General features: G+C 45.9%; 1 protein-coding gene across 3 annotated transcripts in view; it reads right to left on the reverse strand.

Moving 5' to 3' along the window:
• LOC310861663 (protein bicaudal D homolog 2-like) overlaps positions 1–21410 on the reverse strand; it is a 73299-nt gene that overhangs the window by 11777 nt on the left and 40112 nt on the right. For all 3 annotated transcript variants that reach the window (XM_083769214.1, XM_083769213.1, XM_083769212.1), the window contains exons 3-10: positions 16951–17103; positions 15185–15399; positions 12933–13179; positions 8670–8927; positions 8105–8308; positions 7190–7468; positions 6710–6967; positions 3947–4098 (exon numbers count right to left, since the gene is read on the reverse strand). In XM_083769214.1, the coding sequence (XP_083625340.1) occupies positions 3947–4098; positions 6710–6967; positions 7190–7468; positions 8105–8308; positions 8670–8927; positions 12933–13179; positions 15185–15399; positions 16951–17103 (1766 nt within the window). The remainder of the gene's footprint in view (positions 1–3946; positions 4099–6709; positions 6968–7189; positions 7469–8104; positions 8309–8669; positions 8928–12932; positions 13180–15184; positions 15400–16950; positions 17104–21410) is intronic.

Here is a 21410-nt window from a genome sequence, read left to right on the forward strand (position 1 = left end):
ATACAAATATAATATGGTCATGTACATGCATGTATATGCATTTTTGCCAGTAAAATCACACGCACCAACAGTAGCATATAACTCACTAATGCCACAGAAAGGCAACAAATCTGTTTAATTTCACTCTTTCATCTTTCTTTGTGTGCGGGACCACACCTCTCATATCGGAGACACTTCACCATGTCTCAACTTCACTAGAAGTCTACCTTCACGGACTGATCAATTAGCATGAGAAAGACCACTCAGAATGGGCTTTATTAAAGCCCCGCCGCCCCCTCGTCCCACCAAACCAGAGGATGAGGTGAGAGGGGGATGGATGGATGGGGGAGTGTGGGAAACGTCGGACCAACGGGGTCCCCCCAGCCTATCAAAGAGTCCCCCTATACCCCCCCTGCCCCCTACCCATACCCCACTCACTAATAGGGTTGAATTTACATACCAATACTGAGTCTGAGCTATAAACACAACATTGCATACGCAGTGAAATCCCCATTTAATTTCAAAATAATTTGTACCAGGCAGGCAGGCAGGGACCCCGGATGTTTTCAATTGTTAAATATTATGACGTTTTCAGAATAGGCGAACATTCTGCGAAAATAGCCAATCGTTGCAAAGCACTGTGAGCAATGCATGTAATTGTCTAATTTTGGCAAAGAGATTAGTTGTAGAGGGGAAAAAGGAAGGGACTTAGTATAGACCCCCCACCTTGGTGAACAAAGTACATGAGAGATGATGTGAATAGTAGTCTTACAACTCTTCCACAATCTCTCAATGCTATGGAGAGTCTGGAACTACATCCCGAAAGACGAGAACGGAGGCTGTCATCCGTTAAATAAACGGATAAACGGTTGGTTTAAGTGGGTCAGTGTGCCGGGGGGCACAGCACATAATGTGTCCATCACCTTACATGGCAGAACACTGGGGGGGGTAGATGCTACTGTAAGTGCATTCCTGTGGGTCCAGGCTGGAGGCTGCATGGTGCTATCATGAAGAGGAAAGAGGGACTTGACACGGACCGGACTTGAACCGCCTATCTTATCTCGCACCCTTCCTGCCCTGATAGCAAGAGGTGATGTTTCTTCATGGACGCCTGCCTGGAGAGCGGAGGGAAGTAAGAACCCGACCGATGACAGCTTTCTCAGACCCGATATACCAATCCCATTTTTGGAGAGTCCTAGATCAAAGGTTACCGATATTTTGACCGATATTACAAAAAGGTGCTAAATCAATTCTAATCCACCCTGTTTTCACAGGAAGTATAGTGGACATTTTGAGATCCATCTCATGAGAAGACGGGCACTTATCTTGTGTGGCGGCAGTTTTGGTGTTCACAATTTTATGGCAAGCCTCCTTATTTATTTCCGGAATGTACTGGCGGAATTACAATTTCCCTGTAGTGAAAACGCTAGAAATCAAATACTGGAATAGCGTGATGACGTTAGATTTGAGATAATGTCATCAATAATAGAAAATCTACACATGCTAACATATCAGCCATTATTATTATTATTTATTTTTTTTCACTTTTAAAGACATGCTCAAAATAGGGACATCAGATTGAAAGGGGTTAACATTTTTTGACACATGGCCTGAATTATTGCTGATACCGATGTGGTCAAAAGTACATGGGCCTGGCTCTAGGAAGAAAGGTCCCCTAAGAGGCAGATTTCCACCTTGCACACTGCCACAACAGATTATATTTAGCAGTGAGAGTGAGATAAGAGGAGGCGCAGGCTTTCTCCTGCTACATGTGCATCTTGTAGTCCAGATAGCTTAGCATAACACCCACATCCCTCCTCTATACCATCTGGCACTGCACTGCGCCAAATCGTCATGACAACACAAACTCTCGTATGTGCCGACGGGGGAGTTTTCCTCACGTCTCTAATTGCCAAGGGCGCTGCAGGTAATATGGAGTTCACTTCAGAGAAATCTGATTGAATTTCTGCATGCCATGGACAGGGTGGGGAATGCTGAGTGTTCATTCTCTGCTCCTGCTGCCCGGTGGCACAGTTTGAGCTTTGCTGCGGATTGTAGGGGTGTCTTCTTAACCACATGAGCCCCTATTCTAGACTGGTAATCCAGTCTGGCAGTGTGCCGCGGGTTCGACTCCCGATCCCGACGGCCTTTACTGCATGTCTTCCCCTCATCTCTCTCCCCATTTCCTGTCAGTCTACTGTCTGTCCCTCCATAAAACATATACAACTAGAAAAAGTGCCCTTCCGGGCACAGGTCTCCACCAGGTTATCCACAGATCCGTGCAGTTAGAGGTAAAAACACTTTTCGGCCAGTTATAGCGCCACCTTGAGGCTGAGTTGAAATTGTTCATGTGGCATTTCGTCCTCGGCCTAGTGGGAATGTGGGTGCACAATTTCACAGAAATCACGCGATGTGTTCATGATTTGCAGCATTTTGTTTGAAACTGAGCACTCCTGTGAACTTTGGAAGCCAATCTTAACCAATCAGGATGGAGTGTGATAAATCTGAAAGACCCGTTTCGTTGAATGGCTCTAGAGAGACTGTGTACCAATTTGCGTGATGTTTGGACAAAATCTGTAGGTGTACTGTGCAAAAACTTGTTTTGCACAAAGCGGCCTCCTGGTGGCGCTATAACAGGCCGTTCTGGAAAGTTTGGGGCAGAGGTTCATCGTTGGCATCCAGGGAGTGTGTGTGCAAAATATGGCATCGACCGGGTTAACGGTGGCCGAGATTAGCTGTTCACGGACACACGGACGGACGGACGGACGGACACGCGGACGGACGGAGTGCAAAACATACTCTCCCCACATGCCTTCGGCCTGGTGGAGACAATAAAGGCGAAAGCCACAAAAAAAAAGTTCATGATAACTTGCCATCACCTATGTTTACTAGCTTCCAAGCAAGTCTGGCATCTGCCGATACCCAAAGTGGCGCAAAAATATTGCAGAGTACTGTTTGGTCAGAGAGAATTGTCACATTGCGCCATGATGGATTTCACTACTGCATGGAAAGTAAAAATAACTTTTACACTAGCCACTGAAAATGTCAAATTCATCAAATAATTTGAACACACACACACACACACACACACACACACACACACACACACACACACACACACACACACAAGGCCGAGGTAGAGGATTACAACAGAACCTTTGGCCTGCTTCTTATAGGAATCACAAAGCTTAACGAGCATCTGAGGGGGTTAGTATCTGTGCACCCCTTGCAAAACTGCTCCAAAACACTGATGATGATACGACAGGATTACAAGCCTTCTCCATCCTAACATCTATCAGTGTACATCCCTCCATGGCCCACATTCATAGACCCAAAACAATATCCTTCTAATAATATCCTTTCATATTGAAATAATATAATGAATACACATAGAAAGCAACCATATGGTTATATGGATTACATTATAATAAACATGGCTTAAGCTTAGTTTTATGTAGTGTTGTATATGTAGTGTTTTTAACAATGGATTAATGTGCCAAAAATAGACAGATGGTATCATCATCATGACACACTTAGTAATCAATCTGCTTATTGATATACCATGTAAATAGTTCTAATATTACGTTGTTGTTGTTTTGTTGCAACTTCACCAACATGTAGATGTACAGTATTGTGTGATATTGGGAAGCTTGCACATCTGCTAATTTCTTTCCTGGTGGTCCCTGGGACAAAAAGTAACCCTTTTCAGATGTGGGGGTCTATGCCTGGGCCAAATACCTATGAATATGAGGCTCCCTGGCATGACAAAGGTTTAACCCATTTTGGGCGGGAACCCCTTTTGGTGTTAGCATTATGTTATGCTATTGAAAAATAGCTAAAGCAGGTCTGCTATTTTTCAAAAATAGCAGACCTACAAGCTCATAGCGCGCCACTATGAGCTTGTAGGTCTGCTATTTTTGAAAAATCGGTCAAAATGGGTTAAGAACAGCTGATGTAAATGACGTACCGCGTGGCGAACATGGCTCTGAGCGAGGAGAAGGTGGCGGCGTCCTCCTTCAGCGCTTTGAGCTCGTTCCTCAGCTTCATCATGGTCTCGGTCACCATGGCCTTCTCGTTCTCGTATTTGCTCTTCAGGTTGGCCAGCGCCACTTCCGCCGTCTGTGGGAACACACCACACCAAGACAAAACGAATGAATCAGACAGGAAAGGTGAAGCATGTGAGCCAACACAAGGTCTTTGTTCCCTGCTGCGTCGTCGGCGTAGCACATCAAAGCGGCCTTGTGACCTAGTAGTAAACCTCACCACACCCCTCAGTTGGTTTGTTGGCTGTTAATTAAAAGAAAAATACACACAGGTATGTGCGCGTGTGTGTTTGTTTCACGAGGTTTTCATGTCTCTGTCCTGTTCTAATGTTCAGACATAACAAACCACACACGTCTTTCAGAGATCTGTCACAGTAACAACTGTCGGCACCTCCTGCCTCGTTTGGGGGGTCTTTTAGTTCCCTGGGGGTCTTTTCCTCTCACCCACCCACCCACCCACATGGCACAGAGTCACTGGGCAGCTGACGCCACAAGACTGCAGTCTCCACCACACACTCGCACATAAAACATGCACTTGCACGCGCACGGCAGTGTTTGTTATGGATCTGCCGTGCATGTGCTCTGCAGTCTGCAGCAGCTGATCCTAGCTGAAATAGCAAGCCGCCTCCCTGTTTCTGCTGTTCAAGGAATAAAGTGTCAGGGATCAAAATGGAGCCTGTTAAGACGGACTGTCTAGAGCCCAGAGCAGGGGCCTTTATTGTATTCAGGCTTCTTTTTTTAACGAAAGCCAGTTCCATACAACATGATGAGAGGCTTTCAAAGCTAGCTATCCATATTTATCCGATTGACTCATCGGAGAGTTGAGACTAGCTTGGAAGTATTCCACAATTTCCACAGGTCAAGTGACTATGGTATGGGTTAAGTATTTTGTTTGTTTACACATCATCTTTGCTAATAAAATGCTGGATTCCTGTTAGTGTATTTTCAGACATTTTTGAAAAAGAAAATGACAAACAACCTTCAGGCTTCCTTGAATGGGTTCCAATGGACCCTTGCATGTCCATAATTAATTTGGTTCAATTTGTATACTCTCAGAGTTATGGGGTAAATGTCTGAGAACCACTGGCCCAGAGCCACAGACAGGTGGACAGACCCATTAGCCTAGAGCCACAGACAGGTGGACAGACCACTGGCCCAGAGCCACAGACAGGTGGACAGACCCATTAGCCTAGAGCCACAGACAGGTGGACAGACCCATTAGCCTAGAGCCACAGACAGGTGGACAGACCCATTAGCCTAGAGCCACAGACAGGTGGACAGACCACTGGCCTAGAGCCACAGACAGGTGGACAGACCACTAGCCTAGAGACACAGACAGGTGGACAGACCACTAGCCTAGAGCCACAGACAGGTGGACAGACCACTAGCCTAGAGACACAGACAGGTGGACAGACCACTGGCCTAGAGCCACAGACAGGTGGACAGACCACTGGCCTAGAGACATAGACAGGTGGACAGACCACTGGCCTAGAGACACAGACAGGTGGACAGACCAATAGCCTAGAGACATAGACAGGTGGACAGACCACTGGCCTAGAGCCACAGACAGGTGGACAGACCACTAGCCTAGAGCCACAGACAGGTGGACAGACCACTGGCCTAGAGCCACAGACAGGTGGACAGACCACTAGCCTAGAGCCACAGACAGGTGGACAGACCACTGGCCTAGAGCCACAGACAGGTGGACAGACCACTGGCCTAGAGCCACAGACAGGTGGACAGACCACTGGCCTAGAGCCACAGACAGGTGGACAGACTAGAGACACAGACAGGTGGACAGACCACAGGCCTAGAGCCACAGACAGGTGGACAGACCACTGGCCTAGAGCCACAGACAGGTTGACAGACCACTGGCCTAGAGCCACAGACAGGTGGACAGACCACTGGCCTAGAGCCACAGACAGGTGGACAGACCACTGGCCTAGAGCCACAGACAGGTGGACAGACTAGAGACACAGACAGGTGGACAGACCACTAGCCTAGAGACACAGACAGGTGGACAGACCACTGGCCTAGAGACACAGACAGGTGGACAGACCACTGGCCTAGAGACACAGACAGGTGGACAGACCACTGGCCTAGAGCCACAGACAGTTGGACAGACCACTGGCCTAGAGAGAAAGGTGGACAGACCACTGGCCTAGAGACACAGACAGACCACTAGCCTAGAGCCACAGACAGGTGGACAGACCACTGGCCTAGAGCCACAGACAGGTGGACAGACCACTAGCCTAGAGACACAGACAGGTGGACAGACCACTGGCCTAGAGCCACAGACAGGTGGACAGACCACTGGCCTAGAGCCACAGACAGGTGGACAGACTAGAGACACAGACAGGTGGACAGACCACAGGCCTAGAGCCACAGACAGGTGGACAGACCACTGGCCTAGAGCCACAGACAGGTTGACAGACCACTAGCCTAGAGACACAGACAGGTGGACAGACCACTGGCCTAGAGACACAGACAGGTGGACAGACCACTGGCCTAGAGACACAGACAGGTGGACAGACCACTGGCCTAGAGCCGCAGACAGTTGGACAGACCACTAGCCTAGAGAGACAGGTGGACAGACCACTGGCCTAGAGACACAGACAGACCACTAGCCTAGAGCCACAGACAGGTGGACAGACCACTGGCCTAGAGCCACAGACAGGTGGACAGACCTGCTTGTTGGCCTTCAGCACGGTCCTCAGCGTGGCGATCTGCTCCCTCTTGGTGCTCAGCAGGGACTTGAGCTTGAGGATCTCCGCCATGCACGCCTCCTTGTCCTTGTCGGCCACGGTCCCCAGCTCCAGCGAGGCCACCCTCTGGCGGGACAGCTCCGTGGTGCGGTCCACCGCCAGCTGCAGGTGCTTGATCTGGTCGCGGATGATGGCTACCAGGTTGTAGATGTTCATGGGCTCGCGCCGGGAGTCCGACCCCTAGGGTTGTCGTCATGATCGTGAAAGTTTAGTCGACTGACTAGTGACTACATAGTCGTACATATATAATTGTGATTAGCGTTGGAATGTGTGAATCGAAATTACATTTCTGTTTGGCTTTTAAGCGTTTGGAAACAAAACGTGCACAGGACAGATATAACTAACATATACGTAATTAAGTATAATACAATTTATTAAATATAATAATTGTGAGAGGCGTACCGGGGAGGGCAGGGGTGGTGACAGGGCTCCATCGTCGGCCCTGGCGGGCTCGGGGAACAGGCCCTTGGTGAGCAGGATGGGCGAGCGGCGGCCACGAACCTCTGGACTGCTGCGGCCGCCCTTGCCCTCCTTGTAGAAGTCCAGCATGACGCGGTTGGGTGTCTCGTTGTTGCACATGCAGACGTGGTTGTAGAGGGTGGCCAGCTCCTCGCTGAAGGTCACCAGCTCGTCCTGGGCCACACTCAGGCTGCCCTGAGACTCACCGGCCACGTCGCTCACCTGAACACGCACAAACGGAACACATGGATTAGCAACGATTAATACACAAAAAGACACACGAAATATGCTGGTGATACTATTAGACTTCTGACAACAACAAAGAAATACTGTTTGTTGTCCTTATCTTTTATCGATTGGGTAGGTATTATACTGAATTCTGCATGTATACTTTTATCTAGGACTTGTAATCCACATTCCACAGGTACTGTGTGTACACGCTGAATTTAAAGATATATTTGTTTTGGCGTATTTTGCCTTTATTGATAGGGTACAGTAATTAGACAGGAAAGGGGGAGAGAGATGGGGAGTGACAAGCGGCAAAGGCCGCCGGGCTCGGGAGTCGAACCTGTGTCCAGCTGGCTTGGCAGCCAGGTGCCCAGACGGTTGAGCTAACCGTCCGGGCCCATGCTACTGAATTTAACCTGCATTTTATATTCTCGTCTTTTTTTCCCCATGTTTTTATTCTCCTTTTTATTCTTCCATTTCTACTCTCTTAAACTGCAACAGTAAAAGCCTGCACCCAGTATAGAGTGTGGTGACAATACAAATGTCAATTCAAAATAATTAAAATTATAATTATTAATTATAATATAACAATTATTAGTAATTATCAGTAATTCACAGTCTGCTCCTCACCTTGCGTAGCTCCTTCTCCAGCCTGATCTTCTCCTCACTCTCCTTGCGGCTGCTCTTCTCCAACACCGACAGCTTCTGTCCCAGCGTGGTGACGTCGTTCTCCAGGCGTCTGCTCTCCTCCTCGTAGCGGGACTGACAGCTCTGGTACTCGGCCTTCAGGGTCTTCAGCTCCTCCTTGAGCTCACCGGCTTCAGACACCGCAACCTGGAGAAGAAATGCTGTTAGCAACCTTCACAGACACCACAACGTGGAGAGACAACGGTTCCAAACCTTTTGTGGATTCAGGGCCCATTTGAAAATCGTGAAAAAAAACACACATGCATTTTGAGAGCATGCTTTACTTTATTTGTGTTCTGGCTTGAGTCAATGGACCTAACATTAAGTTCCTATTCATCAGTATCACATTCTCTCTTTACATTCAAGTTGTAAAGACAAAATACCATGACATTTTATAAATGTTATCATTAAAATCGTAGTGTTTAGCCAATTACTTGGGGGCCCATTTGCACTGCTGTTAGACTACTCCAAACACCACATCAACAAGAGGAAAGAACAGGTTTCTGACCTTGTACTTGCACTCCAGGATCTCGGGCCCGTTGATGTCCACCTCATAGTAGTCCCCGTCCTCGTGGCTGTCGCGCTCCTTCTCGTTGTCCAGCGCCGACTGGCGCTCCTTGCTGGCCTGCAGCTTGCGGATGGCGTTGAGGTTCTCCGTCAGGCGGTTGACCTTCTCCTGGTGCTCCGACAGAGCCCCGTTGGCCTGCTCCAGCTGCTTCTGAGAGTCCTGCAGGTTGGACAGCAGGTTGACCTTCTCACGCTCCATCTGGTGAGGAGAGACAGAGAAGAGTGTTATGGACTTGACTTAACTGACTGATGTTTTTTTCCTTTTTATCTTTTTTCTGATCTTTGTTTCTTTCTTTTCTTTTATTGCGACTTTGTGAGTCTTCCTTGGGTGTTAACCGATTCGGATTAGTGTTATATTACAATGTTTATGAAATATGAAGCTATTCTTTGATTGTATGGGCTTAGATATTGAATGCTTCTGTGAAAACCCAATAGAGGGTATGCGCATGCATGAAGTGAATGGGATATCGAGTGGCAAGTAGGCAAAGTGACTTGGCAAAGTGAGTTTAATGTCGTTTAACGTTGTTTAATGCAATCAGACAGACTTTTCTAGGAGGTGTTGACGCGAATAAGCTTGTGGGCGTGTCCCTCCAACTGCTCTACATGGGAAAGTGGCATCGATGTGCGGCACTCTCTCAAAAGTTGAACCACTTTGGTGCCCAGAGCACTGTGAAATGCAACGCTCTGCCTTTACCACAGCAATGCAAGGCAGAAAGGCTCTGGCAGCTCAGAAGATGGTTTCTTTGGACACCTGGAGGGACACTCTGGAAGCTAGATGTGTGCATTAGGTCCTACGCTTTCAATTAGTATCACATGTCCTGTAACCCTATACCCACAATGCACTTGTGTTGGTGAAGCATGCGAGGCTGGCCCCCCCGCCCCACCCGGGCCAGCCAAGCAGCCCGGTCAGCGTTGACCTTGAGGAGTGTTTGGAATAGGTTCAGCTCAGCACTGGCAGAGACCAGGGCGGGTCCCCTTACTGTACATGCACACGCACCTGGACACTGAATAATCTAAAAGCATTTCAGTCATGTGCATCCTTATTAAACATTCATTAGTACAGAACAGGCCTAGATCTGGAAGAATGTTATGTCACCCACATAGAAGCCACGGCTTAATTAACGGAATGCCATCCTTGACAAGTTCAAGGGCCAACTACAGTAATTTTACAGTTCCGCACTCCAGGATTGCTGCACTCAAACTAAGGAAGATTAGAAGGATGACATGGTACAATAAACTATGCTCATCATTCAGACAGTTAGCGCTGCTTGTTTTATTGTCTTAACTGGATATTGCACTGATGTCTATGTTTCCGTTTTATTGATTCTAAGACTATATATGACATATTGCTTCTTTTCCACCCTTTTTTTCTTTTAGTCAATACACCACTCTCCCTTAAGAGGCCTTCCTTTTTTACCAGGCTACAATTGTAAATAATGATTTGTTCTCAACTGTCTGCCTGGTTAAATAAAGGTGAAATTAAAACACAATGACAATTCAGATGACCTCGTCACGTGCATCTGCACGTAGTTGCAACATTCTTCTATAATGGTGTCAATCAAACAATAACCTCTGCAGAAATTGTGTGCAGTATATGATGCAAACTGTAATGCTGCAGGGAACGCTGGTCATTGCTTGGACCATTTGGCATGTTAAGGAAGTCTGTGTGTATTTACCTCTAGGACTCCTCTAGCATGCTCTAATGCAGAGTGACATGACCTAAATGTGGAAGAGGGGCTCTGTGTTAAAGGGCATCCGGCACACATCCAATTCAACAGCCATTTTAGATGTGATTCTAGACGGCATTGGGGAGCTCAGGTGCCGTGCGTACAAGGAGCGGATTGGCTGTCGTTATTGATCAGTGCGTCACTAATCAATAGAACTAACTTGTTTTTGTTTTTCTCGTTGTCTGTTTTGTTTTTTTGTTTTTTGTTTGTTTAATTTTCTATTCTCCTTCGTTAAATGGCATTTGTTTGTTTTGTTTATATGTTGATTGTATCTTCAACAGTATTTTGGAATACGTTGAGATAAGGATAGGCACTAATAAGCTTTAAGCTTCTGCCTATGCCTTTTCGATCACCTAAAAGTAAACTGTTTTTGTGTAATGTCTCCCTCTCTAAAGATCGAAATAAACTATTCGTTCAACTAGGAGAGGAGGTAGAAGGGCAACAAAGCGTTGGCCAATAAGGTAAATAAGCTTTGGTTTCTCCTGTCCTGATCACTGTCTGGAATCTGTGGAATGGCCTGGCAGTGGACAAAACAAAACAAATTCTTCTCATCTCTTCTTTTACCACCATCTCATCCAGAATTTTTACCTATATTTTATTTGTAATACTATGGTATGGTATGGTATGGTATGGTATGGTATGGTATGGTATGGTATGGTATGGTATGGTACGGTATGGTATGGTATGGTATGGTATGGTACGGTATGGTACGGTACGGTGCGGTACGGTGCGGTACGGTACGGTTCTGTAGAACAGATCCTACCAACATTTCGCTGCTTGTACTGTACTTGTATTAAGTACTGTAAATAAAACGGCTCTTGATTCTCTGTGATTGATCAAGCGTGGCCTCATGGGACGATCTGGCAGATGGCAGCTGGTGGCGCCACCCGCTCGTGCCACCTCCTGCTGGTACCACCACCTGCTGCCTCAAAGCTCAACCCCCTTGGGATTGGGGCGGGGTGGGGGTATCTAACAGGGTTTTAGATGTGGCTAGAAGCCTGGAACAGGATCTAGCTCACACCCCAACTGACTCCCTGACTCAATGAGGACATGACTCCACACTGACTCCCTGACATTAGTGACGTAATAAGGACATGACTGTCTTGAAGAAACACATCAAACATGTTTGAAAGGAGTATGCAGCCTTTAGGAATTGTGGTGAAAACACGTATCATCATATATCTTTTTAAAGGTCATAAATAGCAGATCTGCAAGCTCCCAAGTCCACCGCATTGCATCGCACCATTAGCTTGTAGATGGCCTATATGAGCTGCTGTTGCACCAGTGCTTAGACATTACAGTAAAAAGGAGTGTCAAGTATCATAATGTATGGAATGGAAAGGAATCGTAGAGGAAGTGCCCCGGTGCTTTATTGACCGTGTGTGAGTGGTCCGTTATTGATCTGCTTATCGGCTGCAAGGGGCAGTGACACATAATGCATCATAATGAGATGGATGGAGCCAAACAAGTCCTCTATCGAGTAAATATCCCAACCTCCTCTGGTGGGAAGACTGATGTGTGCCATTAAGGGTTCACCTCATCTGTGAGGTGAAATGCGTCATTTACAGTGATCTGTAAATACAGTGTAATGTAAGGTGTAATTTGGGAATTCCAGTTAATTTGTCTTATATATACAGTATATATCCATATCAATGTCTGTGCAATGAAAGACGACCACAGGATAAGGCTGGTCTCAAAGCTAAATGATCCTTTAGATTTTCTTGACTCTATGAAAAATCTATACAACAACAAGACCATTAGCATGTGAAAGGTAAATGCCCAGCAGAATGCAATTAGTGAACAGTGCAGCAGAACAGTCTTAAAATGTTTGAGGTACAGATTTCTTGAAAGATATGTTGAAAATGTACATTTATGCTGACATCCAATGATTTTAATGTATGTTTATCCCAGTTTTCATCCAGTGTATAGTATGTTTGTAATTTACAATGATTTGGAATTGGAGGGTGGGTTACGTTACGGATATATGATTTGACGTTGTTGTGTTTATAGTTGAACAAAAACATTGACTATAATTATAGAATTTTACAGGAATGGCACCAAGATAAAATAAAAGACAATGCTCTATATTCCTATATAGTAGTTCCCAAACCTTTCTGCATCAGGGCCCACTTGAAAATCCCAAAAGGGTTCACAATCCATCTGACCACTTAACACGGCAGCCCTTCAGCTGCCACGTTAAGCGGGCAGATGGGTGGGCCCATGTTAAGCGGGCAGATGGGTGGGCCCATGCATTTTCAGAGCACGTTTATCTTTAATGATCAATTAATCAAGCCATCGTTTCAATGGAACTAGCGTAGCATAGTATGGTAGTTCCGCAGTTAAGGTCCTTGCAGACTGGACAAATGTTTCCTTTTTTCCGAAAAACACAGCAATGTGCAAGGACCTTTAGTATGCCACACAGGTTGGGAATGACTGTTCTAGAATGGTGAATCGTTGTGTGTTGTGGTAAAACAAACCTGCAGCAGCTGCTGTTTGAGCTTCTGGATCTCGGTGATGTTGAGCTCACTGAGCAGGTCGTCCACCAGGCTGGGGATGGGGCGGAACAGGTCCTGCTTGTTGGGCGTGGCCATGCGGTTGTCGTCGGTGATGGTGCCGCTCAGCTTGCTGAAGCCGTTCTCGTAGCCGTTGAGCGCCTCGTCGTTGTTGGGCTCTGTGGCGGCGTCGTCGCTGAACTTCAGACCGTCCAGAGAGATGCTGAGTGGGCTGGACGTTTGGAGAGAGAGAATGTTGAAAACAGCGATTATACCATCGATTACTCTTTGATTAATCGAATAATCAAGAAGAAACGTCTCCTATGGTCATGCAGTGATTAGTACCTGTGGTACATGGAGTCTCCTATGGTCATGTAGTGATTAGTACCTGTGGTACATGGAGTCTCCTATGGTCATGTAGTGATTAGTACCTGTGGTACATGGAGTCTCCTATGGTCATGCAGTGATTAGTACCTGTGGTACATGGAGTCTCCTATGGTCATGTAGTGATTAGTACCTGTGGTACATGGAGTCTCCTATGGTCATGCAGTGATTAGTACCTGTGGTACATGGAGTCTCCTATGGTCATGCAGTGATTAGTACCTGTGGTACATGGAGTCTCCTATGGTCATGTAGTGATTAGTACCTGTGGTACATGGAGTCTCCTATGGTCATGTAGTGATTAGTACCTGTGGTACATGGAGTCTCCTATGGTCATGCAGTGATTAGTACCTGTGGTACATGGAGTCTCCTATGGTCATGTAGTGATTAGTACCTGTGGTACATGGAGTCTCCTATGGTCATGTAGTGATTAGTACCTGTGGTACATGGAGTCTCCTATGGTCATGCAGTGATTAGTACCTGTGGTACATGGAGTCTCCTATGGTCATGTAGTGATTAGTACCTGTGGTACATGGAGTCTCCTATGGTCATGCAGTGATTAGTACCTGTGGTACATGGAGTCTCCTATGGTCATGTAGTGATTAGTACCTGTGGTACATGGAGTCTCCTATGGTCATGCAGTGATTAGTACCTGTGGTACATGGAGTCTCCTATGGTCATGCAGTGATTAGTACCTGTGGTACATGGAGTCTCCTATGGTCATGTAGTGATTAGTACCTGTGGTACATGTAGTCTCCTATGGTCATGTAGTGATTAGTACCTGTGGTACATGGAGTCTCCTATGGTCATGTAGTGATTAGTACCTGTGGTACATGGAGTCTCCTATGGTCATGTAGTGATTAGTACCTGTGGTACATGGAGTCTCCTATGGTCATGTAGTGATTAGTACCTGTGGTACATGGAGTCTCCTATGGTCATGCAGTGATTAGTACCTGTGGTACATGGAGTCTCCTATGGTCATGTAGTGATTAGTACCTGTGGTACATGGAGTCTCCTATGGTCATGCAGTGATTAGTACCTGTGGTACATGTAGTCTCCTATGGTCATGTAGTGATTAGTACCTGTGGTACATGGAGTCTCCTATGGTCATGTAGTGATTAGTACCTGTGGTACATGGAGTCTCCTATGGTCATGTAGTGATTAGTACCTGTGGTACATGGAGTCTCCTATGGTCATGTAGTGATTAGTACCTGTGGTACATGGAGTCTCCTATGGTCATGTAGTGATTAGTACCTGTGGTACATGGAGTCTCCTATGGTCATGTAGTGATTAGTACCTGTGGTACATGGAGTCTCCTATGGTCATGTAGTGATTAGTACCTGTGGTACATGGAGTCTCCTATGGTCATGTAGTGATTAGTACCTGTGGTACATGGAGTCTCCTATGGTCATGTAGTGATTAGTACCTGTGGTACATGGAGTCTCCTATGGTCATGTAGTGATTAGTACCTGTGGTACATGGAGTCTCCTATGGTCATGTAGTGATTAGTACCTGTGGTACATGGAGTCTCCTATGGTCATGTAGTGATTAGTACCTGTGGTACATGGAGTCTCCTATGGTCATGTAGTGATTAGTACCTGTGGTACATGGAGTCTCCTATGGTCATGTAGTGATTAGTACCTGTGGTACATGGAGTCTCCTATGGTCATGTAGTGATTAGTACCTGTGGTACATGTAGTCTCCTATGGTCATGTAGTGATTAGTACCTGTGGTACATGGAGTCTCCTATGGTCATGTAGTGATTAGTACCTGTGGTACATGGAGTCTCCTATGGTCATGTAGTGATTAGTACCTGTGGTACATGGAGTCTCCTATGGTCATGCAGTGATTAGTACCTGTGGTACATGGAGTCTCCTATGGTCATGTAGTGGGACAGCTCCTTCCTCAGGGAGGCTTTGAGCTCCCTCTCGGTCTTGATGGTCTCCAGAGCCTCTCCCAGCTGCCGCTCAGCGATCTCCTTCAGGCGGATGGCCTCCTCCAGCTGGCTGTTCAGGACATGGCCGTCCTCCTCCAGACGACGGATCTCGTGCTTCAGACCCTCAAACTCCACCTGTAAAAGTCCAGGGAAGCAGGGGACACGTTAGTGGTGCGATTACGGGATTTACAGTACACGGACATACAGTAGCATCCAAATACCAGGGGACAGAAGTCCTGAGCTGACAGCCTGAGACTCTCAGTGAACAGTCTATAGAAACAGTCTGCACGCACAAGGTGCATCTTCTTAGTTTTATCCATTTATTTACCTGTGGTAAATTAAAGAATTCAAAGAAAATTCACCTTGGGACTGTTTGCACATTTCAACTTTTTATAGGGCGTTTAATTAATGTATAAAATTAATGCCCTAGTTGGTCGAATGCGAGTTTCGTGAAAAGGAGCAAAAATAGCCGATCAAAAAGTAGTTAATACTGTGGGTTGGGTTTATAAATAAACCAATGAAAGAGCTTGAGACAAATAATAACTACTGTACAGTGGATAGATTGAAACATGCAGGGTTTCCACCAAACAGCGACAATATAGACATATACAGATATTACAGATATAACAAACAAATATACATAATATCTGGTCCATGACTGTTCAACCAGATATGAGAATACAGATTTAACCTAGATGACGATCTACAGTTCCACCATTTCATTTCCGCTTTCAGATAAGATTTCACCGTCAGGTCATATCTTTGTTTCTTGGAACCAGTGAGAAGGGCAAACGTAATAAAATACTCCCAGTCAATGAATGGAAATACCATACTTGGAAATGCAGTTATTATGTGCATGCTATTATATATAGAATTTTTCTAGTCACGTCATTTGAATGAAGTTGAGCAATGTGTTTTTGTGCAATCAACTGTGAGGATCTCCCATTTCGTTCTGGTGGTTCATTTGCCAAATCTAAGTGAGGTTTTCATCTAAATTAAATCTTGTGTGTGTGTGTGTGTGTGTGTGTGTGTGCGTGTGCGTGTGCGTGTGCATGTGCGTGTGTGTGTGTGTGCGTTATCAAAGACTTCAGAAAAGCTGCCTCTAGCTACGGCTACAATGTGTCTCTGATGAGCCAACTCAGCTGAATGTAGTATTTGTACAGTATGCTATAGTGCTGCATGCTGGTGGAATCTATGAATTTGATATGCTTTTTACACTTATATGCATTGTGACTTTTTCTTCATGAATGTTTATATCAATGGTTCTGAACATGGGGTCCAAGGACCCTCAGGGTTCCTTGAGGGGGTTCCAAATGGACCACTGCAGGTCTGTAACTCTGTGTTCAAATGGAACGGAATGGACCTTATGGGTCCATTTGTACATTTAGAGGGACAGACAGTAGGCTAACAGGAAATGGAGAGGGATATGGGGGATGACATGCAGTAAAGGCCGTAGGGATCGGGAGTTGAACCTGCGGCACACTGCCAGACTGGATTACCAGGCAAGGTGCCTGGACCGCTGAGCCACGGCCCAGACTAATTCTATTTTCTTAAGTCTCAGTCTAAGGAGTCTTCCTTATATATTTTTTAATGCGATAATGCTGTTAACCTGAAACAAAGGACAAAGAAAGGCACAACCGTTTCCCCTGTACTGCACTCTCCCCCACCACACAGTGTATCTCTCACCTGGCTCTGCTTGAGCACAGACACCTGCTTCTGCAGGGAGATGTTCTCCTCCTCCAGCTCGGTGTAGTCCTGCAGCAGACGAGCCTCTCTGAACTTGTACTCCTTGATGTCATCCCGCAGGCCGTTCCTCTGCAGCTCCATCACCTGGTGGTTCTGTTAGAAGAGAGAGAGAGAGAGAGAGAGAGAGAGAAGGTGGTCAGTCAGCGGTCACCGTTTCCATCTGGGTCGAGGGGCTCATCGATGGGATTCATCTGTGTCACTCACGGCAATACATTTAGCATAGTAAATCTTACAGGATAAGGATGTATGCCCATCTGGCCCTAAAGCCCCTGGCATGTACAGTACAGTATACAGTATGGTGCCTTTGGTGTGTGTGTGTGTGTGTGTGTGTGTGTGTGTGTGTGTGTGTGTGTGTGTGTAGGCACCAGGTGTCTGTTTAGGCAGTGGGCCACCACCAGTGTACAGTGACGACACCACAGAGAGTATCAGATCCTGTGCAGGCACGAGGAAAACAAAGGCATCGAGAATTAGCGTCCTTATTTTGTCAGACTGCAATCCATGTTTGAAATTCATCGACATTCCTTTTTTTATTTACGATTTTGTAACCCATTTTCACCCCTGTGTCAATTCTCTAATGTGATCCTGGGCTCTACACACCCTCCGCCAACCTGGGGAGAGCAACGGACTTGAACTCATGCCAAATTGCTCCTTTACACCTGACAGGGGGGAGTTTCCCTGGTTGGACGTAGCGGGTGGAAGGAACACGTTATTCCAACCAGTTCCTTTCCCCTCCATCAGGCAGCCCGTTCATCGACATTCCTGAGAAGGTGTGACTGCACAGTGCACACTGCAGCGACGGATGATCCACAGTTGCAGTAATTATGCTTAACGTCATGTTTTGTTATTAGGGAGCAGCGCAAATGCTGGTAACACAAGTAAGCAAGTAAGTGCATCTGCTACCGTACCTGCACTGGACAACCTCCATTAATTAATAATATAAAGAGCAGAGAGAGAGAGAGAGAGAGAGAGAGAGAGAGAGAGACTTCTATGTTCTGGACTGGCAGACACACAGACAAACTGAGAGCCAAAGGGATGTAACTGTATACTCAGGTATACCAACTTGGTTGTACAAGCTCACAACGCGCATAGAATGCAGTAACTACTGGGGCTTTAATGCCTGTTAATCCTTCAACGTTGAACCCTCCTTTCGGCCGCCCTGCCTCTCGCCTCGTGCAATTTACGAATCCCACAGGAGGGAAGAGCAGGGTGGGAGATGTGTTAGCCCGCAGCTGTGAGCGTGGTACTGAGGTAAGGAGATATGCGCCGACAGAGGGTGGGCCTCACCCCTCTCAGTTCGGCTGAATGAACACACACATGTGTTAGAGAGAGAGGGAGAAGAGCATTTTGATATAGATATCTGTACCCATTTGTGTTTGAATGAACTTTGTACCGTATGTTGTCCATGTGTTTTCTTTGTTTATGTGCATGTACATTGTGTGTGGGTGTGTGTGAGTGTGTTGTGTGTGTGTGTTGGGGGGGTAATGTGTGTGTTGAAATGGTGTAGCGTGTCACATCGTTTTTAGTAGCACAGGAGACAAAGGATTCCCTCTGCATTACATCATGTTATCTATCGCAACAGTTGCCAAATGTGTGTGCGAGAGAGACAGGATTAAAAGAACGGCGCTCTCCATCTGTGCAGATACCTACAGTACGGTAAGGTGTGTGTGTGTGTGTGTGTGTGTGTGTGTGTGTGTGTGTGTGTGTGTGTGTGTGTGTGTGTGTGTGTGTGTGTGTGTGAGTGCCTTTCTCTCTTTATCCGACAGGACTGACCTACCGACAGGGGGACAATTAGCATCACAATCCCGCGCCAGGTGTCCTCACCCAGACACAATCCCTGCTCTCTCATCATCTGACGTCAATCCTCACAGACTGTCGCCGTGTAAGACCATGAGCCACCAGGCTGTAGTGATTTTAATCATGGAAAAATTAAATAGTTGCAGTGCAGCCTCGATGCAAAAATATGTGTTAAGGCTTTTGTTAAGGTTTCAATGTGCCTACAGTATATGTGTACTCATCAGGGCAAATGTGTGATATTTGAAGGGATATTAGTGATATTAACTTGAGTGAGTGTGACAACAGCCTGGTGGTGGAGGGCGGGCCAGATGTTTATAGAGACAGTCAGTTAAGCAGGTTAGAGGTTTGATGTGCTTGAGTGAGACAACTTAACCTTGACCTGCTCATGGTCGCCTCGTGCTGCGTTGACACTAATGCAGACAAACCAGCTAAACCTTGAAGCATGACCAAACGGCTAAACCTTGAAGCATCACCAGATACCTCTTCCATTTACAATTTTTCAGTAATTGTGAGGAGAGAGAAGGGGTCTAGAAATGCTGAAAGATAAACATGTCCAGGTTAACTTCCTTTTGTAGCGTGTCACACAAGTGTCGGGCATCCTTTTGTATCTTCATGTCGTTAGTGGCTTCCACTTAAAATGACTTGTTGCCTGTCGTTTTGACGCCGCTAGTGTGAATGCAGCATCAAGGTTCACGTGTCTCATAGAACTATGCAAATAAACGTTTGAATATATCTTGTTCATAGAAGTGCTCTTAAATAGCTGTGTGAAATATCCCACTAATCTAGCTCAAGAGACTTCCTCAGCTAAAACATGGTTGCCAATTCTGGGGAGAAAATGGGATGTTTTGAAGTGTTGCTAAATAACTCCCCAGGTGACGAGGCGAACAAGCTGGCTCGTTAGCCGTGTGTAATTATCCATCACTGTCATGATCATGTACACAGCTACTGCAGGACGGAGACTGACGTTTGAAGCTGCATTAATATTCAATAGGACTCGGGTTCACGAATGTCCAATGAGCGTGGGCGCAGTCTTTTGCAGCCTGCGTCAAAGCACCATGCAGCATTGGTGCATTACTGAATAATGCATGTGTGATTAACATAGAGATCAAGCCTGCCTCTATATACTAAGCATATACAGCATTTTACACATTTTAGCCTGATATATACTTCATTGTAAGATGAAAGATTTAAAATAGCAGAAATAGCTGGTCTACAAGCTCTCTACTATCTGCAATTTCGGCTATTCTAGAAAAGTTTGACCTTTTTTGCGATTTTTGTAAAACTTTCAATTGCACTATTTTGTGCAGCATGGGACGTTGAAAACTGGTGCCACAACGGCACATGTGTAACCAATATAGAAGTTAAACTAGTTAAACTGAAATCTAATAAAGTACAAAGCAAAGTAACATAATCGTGACAACACCATGATGAATTGCTTTTTTTGTTCAGGAGTGCCAGCTGCTTGTCTGAGGTTGCCACAGGCACCCTATACATCGTATACCCCCACCCAACCCCAATCCCATTATACCCCATCATTGTCTTTTTAAATAATCTATTCATTTATTTAGGGTTAGAAAAAAAGGCTATCAAACTCTCTAACTTTAGTCGCCTTGAGTCCTTTTTTCACCCCTTTACTACAGTAGATTACTAGTCAGTTTAGTTTGCAGTTAACTATTTTTATTTCACAATTAATTGATTAATTTTTTTTGACCTCCTGTAAATTATTTGAATGTGCAAGATGTAAGAGTAAATTGGTTGTTCATACATTGTCATGTTATGTTGTTACTGTCAGGCAGAAACCTTTTATCTCCATATTTCAAAAGTAGTGAAAATTGCCGATCTACAAGCTAATAACGCATAGCGATGTGACACGTTGTGAGCTTGTAGATCGGCTATTTTCACTATTTCAAAATGTCAATAAAAGTATAATAAAAAAGGAACAGTTTTGGACATACAAGGTTTCCACCCGACAGTGACATACAGTAAAAAAGGAGTGCCAGCTGTTAGGACAGGCCTGTTCCTGGTCAAGGTCACAAGTCTCAGCTGCAGGTCGTATGGACCACCACTAACTCTGATTAGAAACCTCCTCCCAAACTGATTACGATGCAGCCCCACGCGCCGACCTTTCACCCTGCTACTCTAAACACATGGAGGGGGTCCTCAGAGCCCAGGGGAGGGGCATGGGTCTGTAGGACGCAAGCTGATTGGTTGTAAACGCCACAGAGCCCCCCCTGTCCTAGAAATGTGAATAACATTTACTCAGCCGAGGGACCAGGACCCCTGGGTATGTATGACAGTGTGTGGTGTGTGTGTGTGTGTGTGTGTGTGTGTGTGTGTGTGTGTGTGTGTGTGTGTGTGTGTGTGTGTGTGTGTGTGTGTGTCAAGAGGGTCGAAGGCTGTGTTGTGTGTCATGGGGGTCCTAGTTTAAGTGACAAGTGACGTTTCACCTTTAGACATCTCATTAAATGGATGTCATTCATTGACAAAGACATTTTTGGTTAGTGCACACTAATCATTATCAGCTAATTATTAATCATGTTTCTGGGTAGCTCCCTAACCAGTGTGTGTGTGTGTGTGTGTGTGTGTGTGTGTGTGTGTGTGTGATA

Source organism: Protomyctophum parallelum (genome assembly GCF_964188405.1).
Source record: "Protomyctophum parallelum genome assembly, chromosome: 7".
Lineage (NCBI taxonomy): Eukaryota > Metazoa > Chordata > Actinopteri > Myctophiformes > Myctophidae > Protomyctophum > Protomyctophum parallelum.